Source organism: Pseudorasbora parva, chromosome 6 (assembly GCF_024679245.1).
Source record: "Pseudorasbora parva isolate DD20220531a chromosome 6, ASM2467924v1, whole genome shotgun sequence".
NCBI lineage: Eukaryota > Metazoa > Chordata > Actinopteri > Cypriniformes > Gobionidae > Pseudorasbora > Pseudorasbora parva.
In genome coordinates this window covers 40,052,173-40,078,584 of record NC_090177.1, presented here as the reverse complement: position 1 = coordinate 40,078,584, position 26,412 = coordinate 40,052,173, and the positions used below count along the sequence as shown (strand labels likewise).

The 26,412-nt window shown below is 41.3% G+C and overlaps 2 protein-coding genes across 2 annotated transcripts in view; one reads left to right on the top strand and one right to left on the bottom strand.

Annotated features, from left to right (window-relative positions):
* Positions 1 to 212: 212 nt before the first annotated feature.
* mipb (major intrinsic protein of lens fiber b) lies at positions 213 to 3,501 on the top strand. The gene is made up of 4 exons (XM_067447374.1): positions 213 to 1,670; positions 1,801 to 1,965; positions 2,054 to 2,134; positions 3,141 to 3,501. Exons 1-4 carry the CDS (start codon positions 1,311 to 1,313, stop codon positions 3,324 to 3,326), a joined length of 792 nt encoding a protein of 263 aa, XP_067303475.1. The 5' UTR covers positions 213 to 1,310; the 3' UTR covers positions 3,327 to 3,501.
* Positions 3,502 to 9,544: 6,043 nt separating this feature from the next.
* Positions 9,545 to 26,412, bottom strand: part of rbm38 (RNA binding motif protein 38) — a 35,048-nt gene continuing 18,180 nt past the window's right edge. The window contains exons 3-4 of the mRNA XM_067446915.1: positions 24,471 to 24,525; positions 9,545 to 11,177 (exon numbers count right to left, since the gene is read on the bottom strand). Coding sequence (XP_067303016.1) covers positions 10,877 to 11,177; positions 24,471 to 24,525 — 356 coding nt within the window. The 3' untranslated portion in view covers positions 9,545 to 10,876. The remainder of the gene's footprint in view (positions 11,178 to 24,470; positions 24,526 to 26,412) is intronic.

The following is a 26,412-nucleotide window of genomic DNA, read 5'->3' as shown; positions in this document are numbered from 1 at the left end:
ACAGACAGACAGACAGACAGACAGACAGACAGACAGACAGACAGATAGATAGATAGATAGATGGATGGATGGATGGATGGATGGATTGACAGACGGACGGATTGATGGATGGATGAATTGACGGACGGACGGATTGATGGATTGACGGATGGACAGATGGAATGATGGATGGACCGATTGATGGATGGATGGACAGACAGTCTACAAGTGCCGTGAGCACACTGCTGCTGTTTGTACGTGGCCATCCAGATGAAAGGTTTGAACTGTAAACCTGAGGACGGCCTGGAGCTCAACCCCAGAGGCGGATAAAGCGTGTTTCTCGTCGGGCTCTTGCTCTGTGGAACAGTGTGTCCCTGTGCTCAGGGATTCGGGAGCATGTGTCTGAAGGGCAGGCTCGTCTCTCTCAGCACAGGGCCTCTCCTGAGCCGCGGGGATGGAGGCACATTTAGTGTGTGCGGATGCTCCACATTATCCCGAGGATGAGCCTCGTGTGTGTTTTATGTGGGAGCTCAAGTCAGCACTAACTCGCCTGTCGCAACAAAATCACACTGAGTTCTGATGAAAATCTGCAGGCCTTTCCTGATCTGACAGATCTCGTGTTGATCTCAAAGTGTGGCTCGCTGAAATCTGATTGGTGGATCTGCTTTGTGTCCCGGGCCTCAGAAATATACGTCCCCTTTACTCCGAGCCCTGATGTTCCTGTGTTAACCTCACTCTGTTTGAGTTGATGAAGTGTGCTGATATGGGATGCCCCTTCAGCTTCTGGCTCTCGAGGGGGATTATGTCGTCACGCTGGGCCCCGAGGCCGTTATAAATGCCCCCATGGCCCCTTTGTGGTCCGTCAGACCAGCTCTACTTGCTGTGGGCAGGATATGCTCCGTAACCTCTTCTGTGTCACTCATCTAGAATTAGCCCTGTAGATTTAGCCTTTAGCATCGATGTTCAGGTCGCTCTGACAAAACCCTCCAGATTTTCTCCGCGCGCACACACAACCACACACACCTCATGTTTCTTTAGCAGTCTGGGTGTTGTGCTGGCGAAGAGAAACGGCCTACATGTGTGAGCGTTTACTCGCGGCTTCACACACAGCCTTAGCTAACGGCTAGATCTATCCGGTGGACTTTCAGCACTAGTTTTGCCATCCTTTCCCTTTATTTATTTTGTCGCAGCAGCTTCAGCTCAACTAGCTAAAAATCACACAGGATTTAACTTTTTGCTTATTTTTTTCATTTTTGTACCTTTAGACATTTTTGCCAATTCCAAAAAAAAAAAAATCGTTTTTTAATTGTAGTTGGATCTCATAAGTCAGGATGTGGGAGTTTCGCTCGATGATGTTCTGGCGGGCGGTGTTCGCCGAGTTTTTCGGCACCATGTTCTTCGTGTTCTTCGGGATGGGTGCGGCTCTCCGCTGGACCTCCGGCCTGTACCACGTCTTCCACACGGCCCTCTGCTTCGGTTTTGCTGCTGCCACGCTAATCCAATCCATCGGCCACATCAGCGGGGGACACATCAATCCGGCCGTCACCTTCGCCTATTTGATCGGCTCGCAGATGTCCCTGTTCAGGGCGTTCTTCTACATTTGTGCCCAATGCCTGGGGGCCATGGCAGGGGCCGCGGCCCTCTATGGAGTTACACCCAACAACATGAGAGGCACACTGGCTCTTAACACGGTAAGAATCATACTTTACTATAGTTTACTCACTGTATATAGCACACTATAGAAGAACACAGACTGCTCTAACAGGCCCTTACATTCAAACCTTCATCAGTACTTTCCTCTGTACCTGTTTGTCCGTCCAGCTTCAGCCGGGCATCAGTGTGGGAATGGCCACCACGGTGGAGGTTTTTCTCACCATGCAGCTGGTGATCTGTGTGTTCGCCGTCACAGACGAGAGACGAAACGGCCATCTGGGTTCTGCCGCTCTGTCCATCGGCTTCTCCATTACCATGGGCCACCTGATGGGGGTGAGAAGGACTGTTTTCGTTTGCGTGAGTTTTGTTTAAGTGTGCAGTACACTCTACTAACGCACCGTGTTATTTGTCTTTGAATCAGATGTACTACACTGGCGCTGGCATGAATCCGGCCCGGTCTTTCGCTCCTGCTGTTATCATGAGGAATTTCATCAATCACTGGGTAAGAGAAAGAAAAAAAAACAGGACCTGCAAAAACACTGAAACTGGACCGTACTATAGGTCACAAAAATATTTAGCAGACTTCGTTTCCTGTTCTGATAGATAGATGGATGGATGGATGGATGGATGGATTGATTTTAGGCAAAGATGGATGGATGAATGGATGGATTTTAGGAAGATAGATGAATGGACAGATGTATGGATGGATGCATTTAAGGCAGACAAACGAACAAACAAACGATACGCAGACAGACCAACGAACAATAGACTGACAGACAGATGAATGAAGAATACAGACAGACAGATCGACCAATGAATGATAGACAGACAGATGAACGAACCAACAAATGATAGACAGAAAGACAGACAAACAGACAGACGAACGACAGACATTCAGAAAGGCAAATGAACAAAAAAATAGACAGACAGATGAACGATCGACCGAGCGAACAATAGACAGACAGACAGATGAACGAATGAATGATAGACAGACAGACGAACAACCGACAGACGATCGAAAGACAGATGAACAAACGAACGAACAAGACAAACAGAAGACAGAGGAAAGAACGAATGATAGACAGACAGACGACGACCGACCGATAGACAGACAACCGACCGATAGACAGACAGATAGATAGATGAATAAACGAACAAGACAGAAGACAGAGGAACGAACGAATGATAGACAGACAGACAGACAGATGAATGAACGAATGAAAGACAGACAGAAAGACAGACAGACAGATGAATGAACGAATGAAAGACAGACAGAAAGACAGACGACCAACTGACCGAATGAAAGACAGACAGACAGACAGATGAACGAACGAATGAAAGACACACAGACCGACAGACGAATGATAGACAGACGGACAGACAAACGAACGACCGAGATAGATAGATAGATAGATAGATAGATAGATAGATAGATAGATAGATAGATAGATAGATAGATAGATAGATAGATGATTATATTCAGTGACCTTCTTTCTGTCTTCTGGCAGGTGTACTGGGTGGGGCCGATGATTGGTGGTGCTATAGGTGCCATCCTGTATGATTTCCTGCTGTTCCCCCGTATGCGGGGTTTCTCTGAGCGGCTAGCCACCCTCAAGGGCAGCCGATCCCCAGAGGCGGAGAACCAGCTGGAGACCCGCGGCGAGCCCATCGAGCTCAAGACGCAAACCCTATAAACACGCTAGCAACCTGCGGGACGAAATCTGGCTCTACCTCACTGGACCATCTCGCCGCCCCGAGCAACAGCCAATACACCTCAGTTAAAACACACGCGATGACATTCAAAGTCAAGCCCACACAGAGGGCCGCATATCTACTCTACATTCACTAGAGGAGCTGACATGAGTACAGGACTCTGTGTAGTATTACAGGTTTGCTGCTAATACCAGCCAGCGCGGGGCCGAGGGCGGAGCTGAGGCCGGGGGTCAGGTGGATGTGGGCGGGGTTATAGTGTGGGAGGGGTTAGAGCAGTTTATTTAGGCATGCTTTTCACTTTTCATCTGACTTCACTTTCACAAATCATTATCAGTTTCGTTTTCTACAACAGCAAGAATTTGGATGTATGCAACTTAACCAGGGTTTCACTTTTTTTTTTTTTTTTTTTTTTTTTTTTTATTTCCATGAGAGTTCATGTGGGTGTGCAAGTGAGTGCAACTGTGTGGGTCATTTTGTGCGTGTGTGTGAGGAATAACATGCACAGGTATGTAGGCTACATGTGTTGAGCTTGTGCATGAACAAGTGTTTGTGTGTCTGTCAACTGAGCATTTATTTTGGGGTTTTATCATTACAGCTCGCTCGTGTTTGTACCATGCTTATGTTTTTCTTATTTTTACGGGACTCTAAAACACCCCAGACTGTATTGTTTGCAATGATATTCCATTCCTTTTAACTTTCACAAACCACCCGTGGACTGAGCTGGTATAAACACACCGGTCCTTGCCACCAGTCTCTGCAATTACTTCTCAAGTTTACAGTGTCTGTGTTGCCTTTCATTAAATCTTGTTTGAGGATAACATCCATGACTGGGTAAAAAAGCAATATGAATCATATTTGAATGCAAATAAATACATGAAAAAGAAACGGGTCTTTGAATATATCACCGGCGCACTTGCAGTGGTTTGCTCTCATGAACTGTGCAGGAATGAATATTAACACTAGATGGCGCTGTACAACTTTTTTTTATGTTTTGAGTGATCTCCACTCCAAATGATCATCTGCCACTAAGGACTTAATATGGCGGGGTTTAATGACATTTAGAAAAATGGCCAGTATTTGTATCTGCTTCCAGTAGAACAGAATTTAATAATGATACTAAGACGGACACAATACACAGACTAGATCCCATTCAATTAATATAGCTTTCATGCATTTCAATTTTGCTGAACAAAAAATGGATGGCATCTAATGCTTGCCATTGACAAAGTTTATCAAGTGAAATAAATTACATTTATTTAATTTGTTTTATATTATATAGTAGACAATTACACCAATCAGTCATAACATTATAAAGAGAATAACACTGATTATCTCTTCATCACGGCACCTGTTAGTGGGTGGGATATATTAGGCAGCAAGTGAACATTTTGTCTTCAAAGTTGATGTGCTAGAAGCAGGAAAAATGGGCAAGCGTAAGGATTTGAGTGAGTTTGACAAGGGCCAAATTGTGACGGCTAGACGCCTGGGTCAGAGCATCTCCAAAACTGCAGCTCTTGTGGGCTGTTCCCGGTCTGCAGTGGTCAGTCTCTATCAAAAGTGCTCCAAGAGGAACAGTGGAGAACCGGCCACAGGGTCATGGGCGGCCAAGGCTCATTGATGCACGTGAGGAGCGAAGGCTGGCCCGTGTGGTCCGATCAAACAGACGAGCTACTGGAGCTCAAACTCCTCCAGAAGTTAATGCTGGTTCTGATAGAAAGGTGTCACAATACACAGAGCATCGCAGTTTGTTGCGTATGGGGCGGCATAGACACAGACCAGTCAGGGTGCCCATGCTGACCCCTGACCCCGCCGAAAGCACCAACAGTGGCACGTGAGCATCAGATCTGGACCACAGAGCAATGGAAGAAGGTGGCCTGGTCTGAGGAATCACGTTTTCTTCTACATCACGTGGCTGGCCGGGTGCGTGTGTGTCTCTTACCTGGGGAACACATGGCCCCAGGATGCACTATGGGAAGAAGGTGAGCTGGAGGAGGCAGTGTGATGCTTTGGGCAATGTTCTGCTGGGAAACCTTGGGTCCTCCATTCATGTGGATGTTACTTTGACACGCTCCACCTACCTAAGCATTGCTGCAGACCATGTTCACCCTTTCATGGAAACGGTATTTCCTGTGGCTGTGGCTCTTTCAGCAGATAATGCTCCTGCCACAAAGCAAAAATGGTTCAGGAATGGTTTGAGGAGCACAAGGACGAGTTTGAGGTGTTGACTTGGCCTCTAAATTACCCAGATCTCAATCCAATCGAGCATTTGTGGAATGTGCTGAACAAAAACATCTTACCAATGTATTCCCCACCTCACAATTTAAATGACTTAAAGGATCTGCTACTAACATCTTGATGCCAGATACCACAGCACACCTCCAGGGGCCTTGATGGGTCAAGCAGCAAAAGGGGGACCAATACAATATCAGGAAATGATCATGGTCATAATGATATGCCTGATCTGTGCGTGCATAAGTACGTGTGGCATCGGATCAATCTGTGATACTGGTCGCTATTCACTGCTATTATATGGAGGAATTTAATTCTCCTTTAGTAGTCTGAAAAAGAAAGAATGGCATACTGTGTTAGAACAACACCAGAGCTTCATTTACCTTCATGTGATGCATTCACACCATCAGTCTCAAATCGGGTTCATCTACGAGTCTAAGTTTCCCAACATTAATCTTATATTATGAAAGAAAGAAACATGTTATTCCAACGCACTGCATAATTGAAAGGCGAGCGCACACACATTTAGCCTGACATGGTCATAGTCAATTCTAGTCAGAATATGAGTCTGCTGCTCCATTGGGCTGTGATTATGGGGCGTGTTTCAACCCAAACAGGAAATACATCAATTGGACAGACCGACAACCAATCAGAGCGGTGCATTGTCAAATGTCAACAGAGTTCAACTGCACTGTGTTGCCAAATCCGCGTTTTTTCTGCGGGTTCTTTTCTATGTCCGCGGGTTTTCATAGCGACTATTATGTGATATATAAGACTCATGAGTGCGAATTTTAGCAGGCAACCTTGCCAAAATAACACACCTTTTACCCAAGGGGGTAATCTAGCGCTCGGAAAGCGTTCCACCCCTAGGGGCGGCCATTGCTAACCAAGCCATCACCTGCTGTTAGCATCCCATTGACTCCCATTCATTTTTGAGTCACTTTGACAGTGAATAACTTTACATCTGAGGCGTTTAAAGACTCCATTTGTCCATTGTTTATTTCTAAAGAAACACGACAATGCATTAAAGGCTCCATTACCTTGTATCTTACACTATCGCCCCGCAGAAGCTGTTTTTGTAAAAATAGGCTAACGATTGCGTCATAACCAACGCGACTCTGTCGCACAGTTGAGAAATTACCGTATAGACCTGAGGAGACGCTCGCAGGCAATCTTTTACTGTCTATGAGGCAGTCGGGGGGACGTGGAGACATAAAGTCTGATAAAGTCAAGGGGGAAGAATGGGGAGAAGCCCATAGTGAGCCAAAAGCAACGGGAGAAAATATTTAAACAACGTGATTTAGATTTCACTTTCCACAACTAGTAGAAGACCTACAGCTGTCCGACAGGAGGCTCACGTCACATCTACGTCGTCAAGCTCAGTCTGAGCCTGCGCAGTTCGCTCAGCCATCAGGAAGTGAGCGCCCCTAGGTTGACTTTATTATTTCGCCGTTGACGTCAATGGGAACGCTCGGTCCATTTCTTTTACTGTCTATGCTTTTACCCCCCAAACGCCATTTTTTCTCCCGGAGAACCCCCCTAGTAGTTGCCGCGTTTGGTTGTAAAAAAATGGCAACCCTGTCTGCACGCGCGCTGAAATCAGGCTGGAATACACGATCTTTGCCAGTGTTGTAAAATAATTGAATGAAAACACAGAGTCCTTACCCAACATGATCATCATCTTTGAGAGAAATTGTGAAGGTGAATGCAGATACAAACAAGCTCTCCGTTTAGGATTCGAACAAATATAATCCAAGCCCCTTTGATGACGTGATGATTACGTTACTGTTGATCATCTGCCCGTAATCGTCTAAAGCCCGCCCTGATGATTTCATTGGTCCGAACAGTTTCCGTTCGGGGATAATTACTCCTCTATGGAGCAAGGCCAGACCGAACTGCCCAACCTAAAACTTTTGTGGGCGGGGCTGAGTTCAGCTGGCATCCAGGCCAACATTTAACGGCAATACACGGTCCTCTCTCACACACACACACATTTTAATTCTGTCATTATCACTCCCTCGTGTCGTTCAAAACCCTTCGTTCATCTTCTGATCTTTTTTCTTCCTTACCAGTTGTCTAATGTATTTTCAAGTTGCAAACCTTTTATGACACCATTTCTCTCCTTTTTTAGGAGTCTGTTGGACCCATTTTCATTTTTTATCGAAAGAAAAATGATACGATTAATTATTTTTTCAAACTGAGACTCATTGGCCTTGGCTCATTTTCTGTGAGGAATAAATATCAGAACGCATTTTCAATGACCACACACTGTACACCCCGCCCTACACATTTATATCACACACAGGATGTTCAGGTCCACTGGACCCGGGGCTAAAAGTGTGGAAGTAGTAGGTCCTGTGTACCTTTACTCTGTCCTCCTCCTGTCAGGGCCTGCTGTTAGTGTGTGTGTGTGTGTGTGTGTGTGTGTGTGTGTTCATGTATATGGTTTATGAGGACACAAATGTGTATAATGACATATTACAACGTAAACATGGTTTATGACGACATCTCTGTCCTCATACTAATACATACTAAATGGTGTTTTTTTGAAATTCAAAACATGTCAAACGTTTTCTGTGATGGGTAGGGGTAGGGTTAGTGTAGGGGGATAGATTATACAGTTTGTACATTAGAAAAACCAGTATGCTTATGGAGAGGAACCATACACCACATATCCAAGTGTGCATGCGCGTGTGTGTGTGTGTGCACATGCGTGTGTGCGTGTTTTGTGCGTGTGTGCGCTATGGTTGTGTGTGTGAGAGAGATTGTGTAAGTGTGAGAGAGTAGCTACAAGAGTGAGTTTTGTTTTTCTACCCCTGCCGTTCCCACACAAGGTGGCAATTCTTACATGTGATCTAACAAAGGTAAAGAGAAAATATTAACCATATATGCTGTTTATATTGCTTGTAATTGGGATGAAGTAAACATCTGTTGAGTATTTTAACAACATTTTAGTTTGAGTTGAATTAAAAACCCAAAAATGCAGCGGGTCCAGCAGACCCACGAACACTGGCTGAGTAACACAAATATGAACACCACACAAGGGTTGAAAAAAAGTCTCCAAGAAAACAGTGACGTCATCCGCGCAAATATTAAACGGAGAAAAATATTAAACTAGAAATCGTTGTGAGGAGGACTGACAATGACTGTTTCTTCAATGCCAAGACTACAATCTTAAAATACAGCACATGGCATGATTTTTCACACCGACTGTAAACACAGACTCAACGCAACTGTCCCCGATTGGGCACGTTTGAGCATGACATGACCATTCATAATGGGCCTAACAGTCGTTAGGTGTGTCCTCGGCTTTAGGGGGAACTATCCCTTTAGGCTGACTGTTGATATCATTCACGTGTAATTTGACTGCTGATTTCCCTAAATATGGTCAGGGTTATAGACATGTTCACACAATCAGCCAGTATTGTTTTTTTCCCAACTTGACATGTAAGTGCTGCATAAAAAGTAGTCAAAAACAAGAACAAGGAAAATACTTCTGCAGGAGACAATGGGAACGTCACACAGAGCACAGAAGCACTGCTCTGGTCAAAGAACTGTTTGTGAAGTCGTTTACAGGTGCTCATTTGGATTGAGGTCTGAGGCCTGCGCGTAAAACTTCCTGTAGTTTCCATAGTGATAGTTTGCCTACTCACAAAAAGATATAAAGCCCTGCAGAAAGCCCCATTTGCCCTCCATTCCCTTCATTTGCATAGGTTTGTTTGCATGTCCGTGAACTCTTGGCTAGACTCCAGCGCTTCCATTGAAGCAGCCATAAATGTCTGTCAAACGGCCTTTGGTTACCCGTCGTAGGTGCTTGTATACTATACGTGTTTTTTTAATGAATTGTCTGAGGAAACAAAGGAAGATCCAAAGAAAAGCAAACTCAACTGACAAGTTGAAATGAATTAAGGCACAGATATAATATAATCGTCACGTGGGGGAAAAAAAGATCACACCAATGAAGCTCAGCTTTTGTAAAGGACTTTATTACTTGTTTTGCATGTTCTGGTCTTATGGCTTTTACTGTAAGGTATTTTCATATTTTGAGTGTTGCAGGGTCGATCAATGACAACACTGTTCTTGTGAAAGCAAACAGATTGTCCAGGCAATATATCGTCTTGTGCTATCCAAACAAACGTCCCCTCAATCAGGATTTCCCCCATGTGTTCCTGCTGGCATTTTGTCCTGTAGTGTCATTTGTGGAGCGATACCAATGGCAACCACTGACATTTGTCTCAATACTCTTTCTTTTGTCCTCTTAGCAGATGTAGCTATCGACCAAAACAGTCTAAAAAGCGTCACGTATAAGACAGGATTAGAATATGATTAATACTCAATGTTTACTTCCTCATGATGGTTCGCAGACGAGCTGAATCCGCGTGTTACTGAACGCTGGATTAATGCTGTATCAATCTATGATTGTGATGAAGGGAAGAGGAACTACAGGAACTGAAGGCGATAAGCGGAATTACAAATCCTATGCAATGCTACATTTCTAGAAAAGTTATCTATTGTTGGAAAAATTTCGGTTAAAAAATTCACATGTTTTTGCTCAGGGAAAGGGAAGCACATTTGTGTCATAAGAACAGCTGCATAAATGAAAAAGGCTTTGTGCTTAATAGATCTGCAGAGGTGCACATCCAACCTTAAAAAAGTCTTATACGCAGTATACACACACACACACACTACCGCTCAAAAGTTTGGTCTTCTCTTGAAATAAATACTTGTATTCAGCAAGGATGCATTAAACTGATCAGAAGTGACAGTAAATATATTTATAATGTTACTAAAGATCAAATTAATGCATTCATCAAAGTATCACATTTCCACAAAAACTCAAAATGTTTCCTGAGCAGCAAATCCTCAAATGAGAATGATTTCTGAAGGATCATGTGACCGCTCAGAAATTTGATCACAGGAATATTAAAATAGAATAATAATGTCCAAATGTAAATGCATCAGAGACTACTGCTCCCGAACATTTGACCAGTAGTGTGTGTGTGTGTGTGTGTAAGCTGTGGTTTATAATCAGTCACTGGATTCGTCTGAATCGCAATCCCTGCAATCCACCGTTTATTCATCTAATATTGGTTCTTCAACAATCTTCATCTACCAGTAATGACAATAATATAATAATTAATCATAAGAGTAACCGATCAGAGAAAGAGTCCCTAAATTGAGGGATAATGAAAAGCAGAAAAACTCGAAGCCCTTTGTATGCGACCCCAGTCACAATGATGTCACAATCCCCCATGATGCTCCAGTGCAATTTTCGGCATACCCGGTCTGTGCTTCAGCTGCTCTACAGGCGGTCGGAGTGGAGCTGAGGAGGAGGAAGCTGGATGAAGGCTGCGGTGGGGTTGCCTCCAAGGGGCAGGGGCGTGGAGGAGGCGGAGGCAGAGGCGGAGGCCTGAGGGTACATGTAGCTGAGGAAGCCTGGCGAGGGGGCGTAGGGGTACTGCTCGAAGGCCGAGGAGGCGTACTGGTTGTAGGCAGAGCTGAAGTCGAGGTAAGGGCTGGTGGTGCTGGAGGAGCTGACCTGAGCGGGCAGAACCAGACTGGGTTGCAGGAAGGCCTGAGGGTAAACATATGGCTGGCTGAGTCTGCAGAGAGAGAGGAGAGGAAGAGGGTGTTAAAGGGGGGGTGAAATACTGTCTCATGCATTTCTTATTTCTTCTCTAAGGGAAATGTGGCGTTTTCCCCTCGAGGGCGCCCTCTGGCCTTTAGTATGAATTAAACTTTTGGGTAATAAATAAGAAGAAAAATAATACTTAATACATTTAAAAACTTAAGAAACTTAAAAAAATAATACATTAATAGAACAATCCCTGTTTTTCTTCAATGTACAGGAGTTTTTCCCCCCGCAGTGGATGTTCATAGTTTACATTAATAGTATTAGTATTATGATATTAAATGTTATTGTAATGGCAATATTTCTTATTTTTAAAAATATTTTTTTGCAGTAATAAATCATAATTATTAGCAGTCATAATATATAAACACAATGTTATATACACACACTATTCATTTGAAAAAATAAAATAATTATAATCGCATTTTAAACCGCAATCGCAATTTTACCCAGAATAATCGCAATTATAAATTTCCCCCAAATTTCTATCGACACACACCGCGCGTTTCCTTACAGTGAAGTCGCCATTTTGTGCTGCCATGTTTCTACGGTAGCCCTAAACGGACAAACTTCTCTACAGAGCGCTAGCTACAATCAGAGCCTTTAGAATCACCACACCAGTCAACATTTGGGTACAAAATCCAGGAGACCTATGAGCGAAGAGAGGATAAGATGGGGGGGGGGGGGGGTGTATGTGTCCCTTCTGTGCCTCCGATTGTGCCGTTGTGATTTAATGTGCCAAGTAACGGCATTTTTCCCACTGTCCAAATCAGTGCAACAAATTAGTTTTCATGTACATTTTGTTTAGTTTTTCGCCAGAGCACCACCCGACTTCTCCCATTTCTACTAGTGATGCTTGATTCAGCTTCCGTGTCTTCTACCTGCGCAGGTATCAACAGGGCTCGAGGCTCCCAGAGCAAGGTCACAAATGAGGTCCAAATTTGTATGTGTTGATTGTGCGAGTAGGATGTGTTTCACACATGATCTGGCAACTGGACAACCTTGGAATTATATATAGATTTGATTATTCATATTATGAGGTTTGGTCCATACAAATGATGGGAGTTTCCTGGGAGAAATAACAAAAAGGGAGGGGGGCGATCAGCCATCAAGAGAGCCTGACCATTTTTCTGCGGTAGGTTCCCCAACTCTCCCTTTACATGGCTAGGATACACACACACACACACACACACACACACACACACACACACACACACACACACACACGGAAAATGAACAACGCATGCATGTTTTTGGATTGTGGAGCACTGTGGACATGCAAACTCCCAGAAAGCTGGGACTCAAACTACTACAGTCTGAACTACTACACTGTTAAAAAAGCTAAACACACTAATATTAAAACATTATGTTTACAGTTAATGATGCCTTACATTTTGAAGTTAAATAAAAAAAAGTCACAACCTGCAGTGATAAGTTCATTGCACTTTAAACTGAAATATAAGAAGGTAAAAATCATACATTTAAAGGTTTATACATGCTTATATGATTATAGTTACCTATACTATATAGTTACTCACTGACAAATAAAATATGGACTTTCATTTTAGTTAACATGTTAAATAATAGTTAATTGTGAGTGGTGCTTGCCCCTGAATTGGTCGTTTTTAACTCTTTCCCCGCCATTGACCAGTTTTTCAGGCAAGCCATGTTTTCAGTATTATACAGTAGGGGGCGCTATTACACATCTTCTGAAACAGCAGTGACTCTCCAAAAATTACACAGAATATAAATATATAAAACTATACTACGTGTTGACAACAGCTGTGCACATTAATATTTCTGTGGACACCATGATGCATTTTTTTTCAGGATAAGGGAATAGTGGAAAAGGAAGTTCAAAAGAACAGCATTTATTTGAAGAATAAATATTTATAAATTATAAATGTATCACATTTGACCAATTTGTATGAATTAATTATAAAAAACTTTTAAACAGTAGCTTTCATGTAATATGAATAAATATGGAGACCGAGAGCGAGAGAGAGAGAGAGAGAGAGAGAGAGAGAGAGAGAGAGAGAGAGAGAGAGAGAGAGAGAGAGAGAGAGATGAATCAGAGGCTGAAACACCCTCAAAAACAAAGAGGAACCCACAGGGGCTGCCGACACTGAGCTCCAAATATTGAAAACACAAAACCGGCAACATCCTCATTCACACTCACACATCTGCAGCAGCATACACTTCCTTTCGTACACGCGCACACACGGCTGCAGTGTCATTCGTCTGCCATTCCCTTGTTGCCGTCCTGGGCTGAAGGATGATTTATATGGACTGACAGTGGCTTTGTGGAGTAGGCAAATCAACTGAGTCGGTCGTCCTTACTGACCCTATTCATCCTGGCAAATGCTAATGCAGACAGGGAAATAGAGGGATTGAGAGAGACAAGGAAGAGGAGAGAGAGAATGGGCAAAATAAAGAAGACCAAAGTTGACAAGGGTGTGAGGACTGACAAAGTAGGGCAAACCCTTTGCTACAAATTAGCAGAAAATGAGTGTGTGGTTAGTGGCTTACATAGACATCTGCCTTCTGATCTTTATTCGACCTTATTAGGTTTGAAGCCTTTAATAAATGAGCTGGTTTAAAGTTTTTGATCCTGTTGGGAAAGATTCAACAATGGATATGTTTAATATGTTTTGTTTGTTTTTTGACCTTGTAACGTTTAATTAAAATATAATAACTCCATGTTCTGGTGAAATGATCGACTTCTCTCTGGTGTCGTATGACTTCTTCAATACTTTATCCTGCTTAAAGGAACACGCAGACTTTTTGGGACTTAAGCTCATTCACCGTATCCCCCAGAGCTTTCAGGCTCTGTGTAATATCATTGAGCCGCTGCACTTATGGTACAACAGCAACGTTCCCTGATTATCACGCAGGAATAAGAGAATAGTTCCTAGCTATATCCGCCCAGAAAATCTCAATTTTTCATTCTCCGTCGGTCTTAGTGCACGATGTAACTATACACATCTCAACATGTAAATAGGAAAATGTTGGTGTTATTTTGTCTCTTATTGAGCAGTAGTTAGCTGGAGCCGTTTATCTCCAGTCTCTGTGCTAAGCTAGGCTAGCGGTGTGTAAACATACCTGTGTGTCAAAGTGACAAAGTCTTTACAAGTAAACACAGTCATTTATGTGTTAAGTGAATGTTAAGAAAACGCAAGCGTATACTGGATCTGTGCAGTCGGTCTTAAAGTGACAGCGTCCAAATTTAGAGAATCTCTCACTGCTCTTGACTGAATCTTTTGTACCTTAAATAAGAAAAATAATTCACGCAGTAAAGACTATGCAGTGTTTTTTTACACATTTGATTTTCATACATTTTATGTAGTATTTCTAGTCATAGGCGGAGTTTCACTTTTGTGCTTGGGGAGCACCTTGAGGTATAATTTATTAGGGATGCACCGAATCCAGGATTCGGGTTCGGATTCGGCCGAATATTGGGCTTTTTGACTGGGTTCAGTTTCTGCCAAACCTTAGAATTTTTATTCGGTTTCTGCCAAACCCGCTTGCGCTACGCGATACTGGTCGAACTTGATGCCGCGGTTGATTATGGCACCGTGTTTACTATAGTAGGTGGACCGTTCGAATGCAGTAGGCTGTGAGAGAGTGAAAATGGAACTTGTGAACGGAAAATGTGTTGTTTGGCAGTACTTTCAGTCACAAGAAGGCAATTCAAGTTGAGCTATATGTTCAATCTGCAATGCCGATTTGTCTCGTGGTGGAAGAACCCTAAACAATAACCGCTGGACGTCCGGTTCGCCAACGAATCGTTCTTTTTAACCGGATCTTTTTAGTGATCCGGGCGAACCAGTTCACCAAATCGGACTGAATCGTTCTAAACGGTTCGCGTCTCAAATCAGCGCTGATCCCACAAGTTACTATAGTTACTCACTTTCTGACATGAGTGACAGTCCCTCAGACTAGAAATAAACTCATATCTTGAAGTAGATGTTGTAACTCCAACAGTTCACTGAACTGAGACATGTTTTGCTGTGAGAACCGGTGAGCTGAGATACTGCATGCGTGTTTATTTATGTTTTTATTTATGTAAGTTTTTTTAATCTGTGTAAAACATCAGAGTTTGCACGACAGTGGCTGTATTGAGTGCTGTTGCAAAACATGAATTAAAAAACGTGAAGATGATGGATGACAATAATAATTATTACTATACTAAGTTTTGATTACAAATACTTTATATGAATGTGTTTGAATGTATTTTCATCATAGACTGTAAAAAAAAAAATTGATTTTCATCCGCGGTATGATAGAAATGACGTCATTACGTAAGGACGTAAAAGAAGCGGTGATCCGTTTTTTTAACCGGTTCATTGAAACGAACTGTCCGAAAGAACAGTTTCGCGGAAAAGAACCGAACTTCCCATCCGAGAGAATAAGAGTTGGGCATGAAGGAATCTACAGACAGCAATACGGCACAGTCATCCTGGCCTAATGTTGCCTTTTTTTTAAATTAAAATTAAATTAACAATACACAGCTGTGGACGTTGTTTATGTCATTAATGTGTTTACTGTGATAATGGACTGAGGATGGGAGTTGGATTCGGTATTCGGTTTCGGATTCGGCAGAATCTTAACCAGTGGATTCGGTATTCGGCCGAACCTCAAAAAAATCTGGATTCGGTGCATCCCTATAATTTATATAATTATAAATAATAATAATAATAATAATAATAATAATAATAATAATAATAATAATAATAATAAAGTAATTGAATAAATGATTAAAAGGGATTTAAGGGAATCAATTAATCAGAATGGTAAAATAAGTTGTAGGTCTAATTGTAGTAGGCTAATGAAATTAAATCCACTCTTACTCTTATGTCTAATATGTAGAAAATGCAAAAGTTTTTTGCCTCGCCATCACATTTATTTCTGAATTACATATTACACACTAATTAACAATTATCATGCTCGCATTTAGTCAATTCAAAATGGTGAAATTTCATAAAAATCTGCGTATTTTGCATCCCTAACTAGTCTCTTGCTGTCGGTAGCTGAACATTTCCATCACAGCTGTCTAAGACTTACATCTACTTACATCTTTCCACAAACTCTCATTGCGTTGTGACAGTATGACAGTAAGCCCCGCCTTCTTTAATTTGATTGGCCATCTCCATCATTTTGACATTAACAATCGCTTTTAGTAGAGAAGCCTAAAAACAATTAATCAGCCTGTTTTCAGGTTGTTGTTTTTTGTCATCCTAAAAGCAAATCAGCTTTACTCATTCCACACCAAAAGGACAAGATAAGACAAATATAATGAGAAAATATTAATTATATGATTTTTTTATTCATAGCTCAGACAAAACCCCTGGCTCTGGCCTGCCCCCAAACTCATTATTTTATCATTATTTAAAGCAAAAATAATGATATTGCGATACTGTAATCGTGAAAAATAAAATGACACCCCTACATCCATACACATATAGATCTGCCCCCATCCAATCAACAACCAATGGATTGAAACAAAAGCCTGTCCTACATAAGAGTAATTTGAGTGTTAAAAAACACGCTGTGATAAAGCTAATTCAGGACATTTTAGTAGGTCTGAGTATTTACAGATATCTGTAATTTATTTTGGTTCTGATGATGTGAAGATGCAGGAAGCCTTTTTAAAAGTGCCTGTGCATGAGAGCGACAATGAACAGAAGCACAAAGAGAAATGAAAAGAAGCAACATGGAAGGGAGAGCAAATAATGACGAGAAAGAGGAAGGACGAATGATCTTAGGTGCCCAGAGCAGAATATCACTTTTAGCAGCCGCAGCTGTTGGGTGGGGGCAGAGATGAGAAGAGACGGAGAGACGGAGGGGTTTTTAAAGGTCATGTCTTACCAGGCAAATACAGAAACAAACAGTGGACTCACTAAATTACTGACAAATTAGTGAAGGGGGCGATTTATGCGAGGGCCACCCGCGCCACGTCACTCTTACTAAATGCAGAACTGCTTAAATGAGTGCTTGTATGACATTGCTGTCATAAATATGCATAAACATGAACATAAATGAGCAAAAATAAATAAATCCTTCTATCTAGATTAAAATGGATTTCAATATTTTTTGAAAGAAACACTGTTATTCAGTAAGGAGGGATAAATTGATCAAAAGTGCCAGAAACAAAAATCTATAATGCCACAAAAGATGTACGTATGTTGGTTTCCACCTAAAAATATGAAGCAGCATTAAAAAAAAGGGTACTATTTTCAATCTTTTGAATGGTTGTGTACGATTAAACCGTAAATACAAGATCCTCAACAATGTCACATGGCTGCTTGCCGGCACAGCAGTGTGAATGTCGGCGAAAAAAGTGACAAAGGTCAAAATGTAAGTGAATGTGTATCGTATTTGATGTATATCGTTTATATATTCGTCTACTTTACCACACCCTCAAAGTATGAACTCTTTTTGTGAAGAATGATGATAAAATGATGCATTTAAAAGTGAATGGCCAAACGTATCTTTGCAAAAGCTCACATTGTTGTAGCAAATACAGGTCCTTCTTAAAAAATTAGCATATTGTGATAAAGTGCATTATTTTCCATAATGTAATGATAAAAATGAAACTTTCATATATTTTAGATTCATTGCACACCAACTGAAATATTTCAGGTCTTTTATTGTTTTAATACTGAGGATTTCATGATGATCTCAACAAATTAGCATATTTCATCCGAAGTGTTTTTAATACAAAAAAAGTCAACCTTCAAATAATTATGTTCAGTTCTGCACTCAATACTTGGTCGGGGAATCCTTTTGCAGAAATGACTGCTTCAGTGCGGCGTGGCATGGAGGCGATCAGCCTGTGGCGCTGCTGAGGTGTTCTGGAGGCCCAGGATGCTTCGATAGCGGCCTTAAGCTCATCCAGAGTGTCGGGTCTTGCGTCTCTCAACTTTCTCTTCACAATATCCCACAGATTCTCTATGGGGTTCAGGTCAGGAGAGGTGGCAGGCCAATTGAGCACAGTAATACCATGGTCAGTAAACCATTTACCAGTGGTTTTGGCACTGTGAGCAGGTGCCAGGTCGTGCTGAAAAACCAAATCTTCATCTCCATAAAGCTTTTCAGCAGATGGAAGCATGAAGTGCTCCATAATCTCCTGATAGTGAGCTGCATTGACCCTGCCCTTGATAAAACACAGTGGATCAACACCAGCAGCTGACATGGCACCCCAGACCATCACTGACTGTGGGTACTTGACACTGGACTTCAGGCATTTTGGCGTTTCCTTCTCCCCAGTCTTCCTCCAGACTCTGGCACCTTGATTTCCAAATGACATGCAAAATCTGCTTTCATCCGAAAAAAGTACTTTGGACCACTGATCAACAGTCCAGTGCTGCTTCTCTGTAGCCCAAAAGTGTCTTGACCTGGGGAATGCGGCACCTGTAGCCCATTTCCTGCACACGCCTGTGCACGGTGGCTCTGGATGTTTCTACTCCAGACTCAGTCCACTGCTTCCGCAGGTCCCCCAAGGTCTGGAATCGGTCCTTCTCCACAATCTTCCTCAGGGTCCGGTCACCTCTTCTCGTTGTGCAGTGTTTTTTGCCACACTTTTTCCTTCCCACAGACTTCCCACTGAGGTGCCTTGATACAGCACTCTGGGAACAGCCTATTCGTTCGGAAATTTCTTACCCTCTCGCTTGAGGGTGTCAATGATAACAATAAAAAAACAATAAAAGACCTGAAATATTTCAGTTGGTGTGCAATGAATCTAAAATATATGAAAGTTTAATTTTTATCATTACATTATGGAAAATAATGAACTAATTTCTAATTTTTTAGAAGGACCTGTATAACACAGTTAACAATAAATAAATATTTTTATCAGGTTGAATGCTGAATATGAATCCACTCAAACCCCTTTATCTAAACCTCTCTACTTAACTGTCAGCCGCACACATCCGCCATGTTTGTAGTTTTTTGAGACCATTTGTGTTCGTAGTTCTGAACCGAATCCTCCTCCCAAGCACAAAGCTGGCAGCATTAGCCCTTAGACTGCGCACAGATCCACACATCGAAAATCTAACCGTAAATAAAAGAAATAAATTCCTTTCAAACACCCTATTCTAATCTCACTATTTCAGGGATGCAGGGTTAGACTTGGGCCACATGACAAGCCAACAGTGTGTGACAGACGTGTGTGTGTGTATGTCAGATGCTCAAGTGGTTTGATCCTCATTGTGCTAGTTCAGCAGAGCTACCTAAACCTGCAGACCTCCCACAATGCCGTGTGTTTGCCAACACCCAGCCCCCAACCACGGGGTGTTAGCAGAACCCTCCACTTCTGTAATCCCCATCTCTAGCACCTGCCAAAGCCTCCTACCTCAGGACGCCCCCAAAATCATCACCCTATTCCCCAGACGAAAAAAATCCCTCTAATTCCAGCCGACAGATGGCGAGAGTGCCATCTCCATGAGGATCAACAGCTCACTAAATGAACGGAGCAGTGATTATGCACGACTCAAAACTGATAATGGATGCTTTGTTCAGAGTGAATACTCATCAAACGTCATCAGACAATCTCGTATTAAAGATAGTCCACTGAAAAAAAATAAAACTCCTCATTTACTCAACAACCACGTCAGTGAATTACTGTCCGCCCCCCTTTTTAGCATTTTTCCTTTTAATTTCTCCCATAGGAATTAGCGTTATAAGCCATGAAGCGAGCCAATCAGCTGTGAGGTGAATCACATTACATGTTTCATTTGAAGCAAAAAAGTATGGGGACAAAAAGACAAAGGAACAAGTATTGTTAAGAGCATAGAGAGCGCGACTCGATTATTGGAGCTGTTTTGAATAATGTTGTTAACTTAACAGCTGCTGGACTTCCATCGCATGGAGTAAGAGAGAGAGAGAAAACATTTTTTTAATAAGGAAGTCAATGGAGCTCATCAACTGTTTGGTTACCGAAAACCTTTAAAATCCCTTCTTTTGTGCTCAGCAGAAGAAAGAAACTCATTCAGGTTTGAAACAACTTGAGGGCGAGTAAATGATGACAATTTTTATTTTTGGCTGAACTGTCCCTTTACCTTTCAATGCAAACAGACCCACAATGGGTACAAGACACCTGTTCAAACCAGAGGCTAACCCGCAGACAGTGAGTTTAAATACAGACCCCACATATAATGGACAAGACCCTCGACTTAGCATAAAAAAAAGACACTATGTACACACGCCGTCTATATACGGCACACACTTCTTCTGAGATGAATCTTGCTCTGTACACACAGAGGTTGTTTTTTTCCTAGAGTTACAACCTCATTCACATCTGAAAAAAATAAATTCAGGCAGTGATTGAATTGCATTTGCATTTACTTTTAAGAATGATACATGAAAGATTGACTGTATGTTTACATGTCCAATAGTCCATGTGTGTGTTTGACACCGTAACCAAATACAACAATAAGAAACATACACTAGTGTTTAAATGTTTGGGGTCGGTACGATTGTTTTGCTCACCAAGGCTGCATTTATTTGATCAAAACTACAGTAAAAACAGTATTATTGTGATTTATTATTTAAATTTAAAACAAACATTTATAATTATTATCAATGTTGAAAACAGTTGTGGTGCTTCATATTTTAGTTGAAACAGTGATACTTTTTTTTTGTATTCAATTACATTGTAGACGTCTTTACTGTCACTTTTGATCAGTATAATGTGTCCTTGCTAAATAAAAGTATTAATTTCTTTAAATCCTAATACTGACCCCAAACATTTAAACGATACAGATTATTATTAAAGAATTTAAAATGTATATATTTTAGAAATTAAGAATATTTTTGCAGCTCTTTTTATCCGGTGATAGTCGCCAAGCTCCAAAAAGCACAACAAGTCCTTTCAAAGTCATGAAAGGGGAACAACTCTGTTAAAAGCATTTCTGTTTAGAAGAAAACTGACATGTTTGGAATGATATGTGGTCAAGTAACTATTATATGATTTAGATTATGCCTGTGCAATATATTGAAATTGAAATATCGCAAATGTACATATCGCAATATGCATATCGAAACAGCACGCATTATCGGAATGACTTTAATACGCTACTACATTATGAAAAGTGTATGTTTTAGGTCGACGCATATAGCAGAGAATAGACTGGGCAAACGACTGACTTGCTTGATATTAAAGGAAGTGTGTGTAAGATTGTGGCGAAAACTGGTACTGCAGTCACTTTTAAATGACTGTAGATCGGTGTAGCCCCCTCCCCCTGACTCGAGGCTGCCAGATTGGCTGCAGGATCAGCAGGAACGTTTGTAGATCTGCAGCTGTGGTAACCTGAGCAGATCTGGCAACACGGAACACTACTGACTTCGGGATTGGTCGATGGGTGGAGGGCGGAGCTTCAGCCCAAAACACAACATGACATCATCAATGTCAGTTGAGCGCTGCAACAACTTTTAAATGACAATATCCTGGCCGGACTACTGTTGTCAGTGATATAAATATTTGAAAATAACAATTTCTTAATGTCTAGTGACCATTTTATGATTAATTGAAATACATTTCTTAAATACAGTTCCTTTGAAAAGAGTTATTAAAGGCAATAACTTGCGAAAACAACACATTGCAGTCTCGCGCTGTCTGACACACACACACACACACACACACACACACACACACACACACACACACACACACACACACACACACACACACACACACACACACACACACACACACACACAAAGAAACGTGCGCACAAGTCGCCGCTCTGAAAGCGTGATCTCTTCAGTTCCGTTTCTTGTTACACACTTCAACTGTCAAATACACACTCAGTTATGTCAAAATGGCTGTCTTGACGATTATCGATAAACACAATAAGTTATGCTTTAAGTGAACGATATCAGTTGGGGAAAGAAAGCAAATGCATGCCAATAATGATCTTAAAGTGACAGCCGGCTAATACAGTAAACCTGCTGCTATCTGTCAAACAACAAGAGAAAAATCACTGTGCTCTTGGCTGAATAACCTTTGTAGATTTATGCTGCATCCGTGTATATTTAATTCATATGAAGCCTACAGTTTTTAAATCTTATGTTTAATAAAGATAAATTAAAATAACACAACAAATCAGGAGTCTTTGTTTATGTTCTTGATGTTAAGTTTTACCTTGATATAACTATACATTACCGAGTCAATAGGGGTGGGAATCTTAAGGCACTTAAAGATCCGATCCGATTCTGGGAGTAACGATCCGATTCCCAAAACGTTTCCAAACATTCTTTTTTGGTAACTAAATATCCTGCTGTGCAAATACATTAACTTTACATTTTAACCTAAATTGGAGTTACTATGCTTTTTGTTTATAGTTAGAATATCTGTTTGGCAGTATTGCCATATTAAAAATAATTATGAAGATTTCTTTTAATATTTTTATTTTATTCACAAAGTTATATCAGGATTAAAAAGCTCTGAATGAAACATGGTAAGCCAATCATTGCAAAGAACAGTCATTAAGAATAAACAGTTCTAAATTTACAACTAAAGCCCCTTTCACACTGCGATTCCGGCAAATACACGGATAATGCGACCCGGCATTTGTTCCCGGGCCGCTAGATTTGGTCCATTCACACTGCCAGCGAAATACCGTAATATGTGCGCTTTCACACACAACCCGTAACGGTCCCGGGTCGAGTTGACACGTGACATCCGGATGTGACGTATAATGGCGAGCGATCTCAGCTTCAGCGCGGATAGTAAGGAGCTCCGTGGTCTCGACTTGTGTCCAGTTTGTACACGTTTCTGCTTGTTTAATCTTAGTTTCTTTTGTATACGAACACTCTCTGCGTTTAAAACACCGACGAGCTCTTCTGGCACTGCAGGGTTGTATTATTGAAAAAACAAGCTCTAGGAGTCGCACGATAACTACGTACACGTTGCGGCGTTAGTTTCGGCTTTTGTTCACACAGCGCTCGTCCCGGGTCAAACCCTGCAATGTTACTAGGTCCCCGACCCGGGTTTAGTTTGGTAATCAATTCCGGGACGTGGTGCTTTCACACAGAAGGCGACCCGGGAATATTGCGGGTCCGATTTGCAGTGTGAAAGGGGCTTAAGTGTGACTAGTCCTTAGTCTAAGTCTTTAAACAAAACAAAAAAACGTTATTTCAAGTCAAGTCAAATTTGATTTATATAGCACATTTAAAAGCAACAGAGTTACGCCAGGTAAGCAGGTCATAGTTTGTCCATTTTATCTTCAAATTCACCCTTCACAGCATTTTTTTTAGTGTTCAATCATGTTTATTTCATGCTACATCACCGTACTTGAGTTTTTGGTATTTAAATATTTGCATTACATTTTTTGTTTATTTACATTGATGTTAAAGTGATATTGTCAGATTTGTGACATAATTTTTTGTTGTAGTGATGCTTTCTTTTCCCAGAATGAATGTTAAAGACATAAATGGTATCATTCTCAGTTTTTAAGTCATTTTATAAAATATAATTGAAGCAGATTTTACACACTAATAGCAATATCATATCACAAATCGAATATCACATATTTCTTCAGAATTGCACAGCCCTAATTCAGATGTGTGTGCGTATGTCTGTGGGATAGGGAACGCGAGAGAGAGAGAGAGAGAGAGAGAGAGAGAGAGAGAGAGAGAGAGAGAGAGAGAGAGAGAGAGAGAGAGAGAGAGAGAGAGAGAGAGAGAGAGAGAGAGAGAGAGAGAGAGAGAGAGAGAGAGAGAGAGAGAGAGAGAGAGAGAGAGAGAGAGAGAGAGAGAGAGAGAGAGAGAGAGATTTGCATAACACCTGGCTGGTTAGCAGACTTGAGGCAGGTGGTGACCTAACTGACAGACAAACAGGTCAAACCAGATAGGGAAGAGAGAAAGAAAGAAAAACACTGAAAGAAAGAAACCAAGTGGGAAATATAGAAACAGGAACAGTTTAAAGAGTGAGAAATCGACAGTGCCACTGACAGTATGAGAGAGATGAAAATAAACCGCAGGGAGAAAAGCAGCCGTGACTGTAAACACATGACAATCGGTGCTGAGGAAGAGCTGGACGTTCACAGCTCATGTCCTGAGATTTACAGCGAGTGAGACGAGCTGAATAATGCGGGATATATGAGCAGGAGAAGCCAGATTAAGAATAACTGACAGTTCTGGGCTAAAGGAAACTGCAGTTTTGACAGGACAATTTCTGAGGACTCATGCTAGGATTTCATGTTATTTACGCACAAACGGTCGTCCCTCAACCCTGACATTAGCAGAATGAGAAGATGCTTACCCATACGGCCTCTGGATCAGGGCTGGATGAACCTGCTGAACTCCAGTGGAGTATCCTGTGACAACAAGAGAGGAAAAAACAGTGTTTTAAGAGTTAAATGGACAGTTCACATAAAAATGAGGGTGTGTAAATAATGGCAGAGTTGAATGTCGCTCCAAACCGAAGGACTTTCTTTTTTCAGTGGAACACAAAGTTCAATTTTCAAAAATATCTAGTGAAAAAAAGTTGTCCCATTGACTTGATTTTGTGGACGAAACAATGGTTTATAGTCTGTCAAGATCCATATTTCCTTCCAGGTGGGGTAAGGGCTTTCTGGTAACCGTTGTTTATATTTTAAATCACCAAAACAAGCACGCCCCTACCCCCAAAAGGGTCTAGGCCCTTTTTTGATAGCTCCGGCCCACTAGGGATGGGCATTTTCCCAAAATATTGTATTAGAATATTTGGGCTCATAAAAATCGAATATTCGAATATTCGTTTATTTAAATTAGGTATTTTAAGAAAATGAGAGAGATGTTTCTTTTTTTTCCTCGATATGTCGTCACCATTTCTGAACAAGCTTATGATTAGGCAATGTACACAACACGCTTACTTTATATCTTAAGGTTTTTAAAACATTAAACAGTGTGTAAAAAATGCCTAAAGAACAAAAGCATTATAAGATCAAGGAGCGCGAGCAGAAAGAAAAACGTATAAAGCAGAGCGTGTTTGTTTGCGTGCAGAACGTACACACACACACACAAACACTTTGGTAGGATAGAGAAAATGCGCCACTGATAGGCGTTGATGAGACATAGACAACTAAACGGTTAAGTGAAGTTTGAGTGTAGCACTTTGCGTTTTCTGTTCACAAACCCTCAAATAACTTTAAAGGAAGCATTTGTCTCGAGATCATTTTGCTATCATAAGTTATCGCGCCCTCACTCGGGGTACACATGGGCTTACCTGCACTATAACCTGCACTCCTGATCGCTCATCCACTGGTGTTTGGATGTCAGGGATTCTCGTTTGTGGTGGTGATATTATGATAACTCATTTTCAGTAATTGATTTCATCAAAAGTAACTCCATTTTGTAACATAATTTTCAATTTTCATCTAAGTAATTCCAAACATTGCGAGGCAGACAACAACATTGTTATCATATGCACTAAACGTATGAACCCGCTCCACAGCGCCACCCAGTGGATTGAGTTATAACGGCAAGATTTAGAGGGATTTCTCATGGATTCACTGCATTTAAAGCCAGCAAATCAACACAATAACATTCGAATAGTATTTTTAGTTTTCGAATGTTAATTACAGATCGAATATTCGACTATTCAAATATTCGTGCACACCCTTACGCCCCACACATACGTAACCCAGGCAACAATAATTTGTGTTACAAATCCAGGTCGAATATTCAATGAAAAAGTCAAAAACACAAACCGTTCTCATGAACAACTCAATGCACGAGCACGACAGCCCAACTAACGACATAATTACAATTATTTCCCGGATAAGGGTTATATAGATGAAAAGAGGACATATAACAAACATATATTACTGCGCGCGACTGCTCCTCCAAGTCAGTGACGGACAGTAATTATTTTTGTGTGTACCGATTGAAAGATTTAGTGGACTGTTTACATGAGACGTTATCTAAACCGATCTGGTGTTTACATGTGATGACTTTCAATCGCAATCATTTTGTCAGATGCAGTTTGTCTGCCGCATCAAAGATGTCAACGCTGTTTTCTCCAGCAGCTGGAGTGTGATTACTGTAGCCATAGCAACTCTTAACGGCCACCAGGACTAATACAGTATTATATAATAAGCTATTTATTTGTTGTAAAGTGTAATAATCATCATCTCAGAAAAAAAAAAAGTAAAAGTAAAAACTGCCTGGGGCAATATACTCTGTGTCATTATTCCAACATTATCTTCATAACTTACGAAATA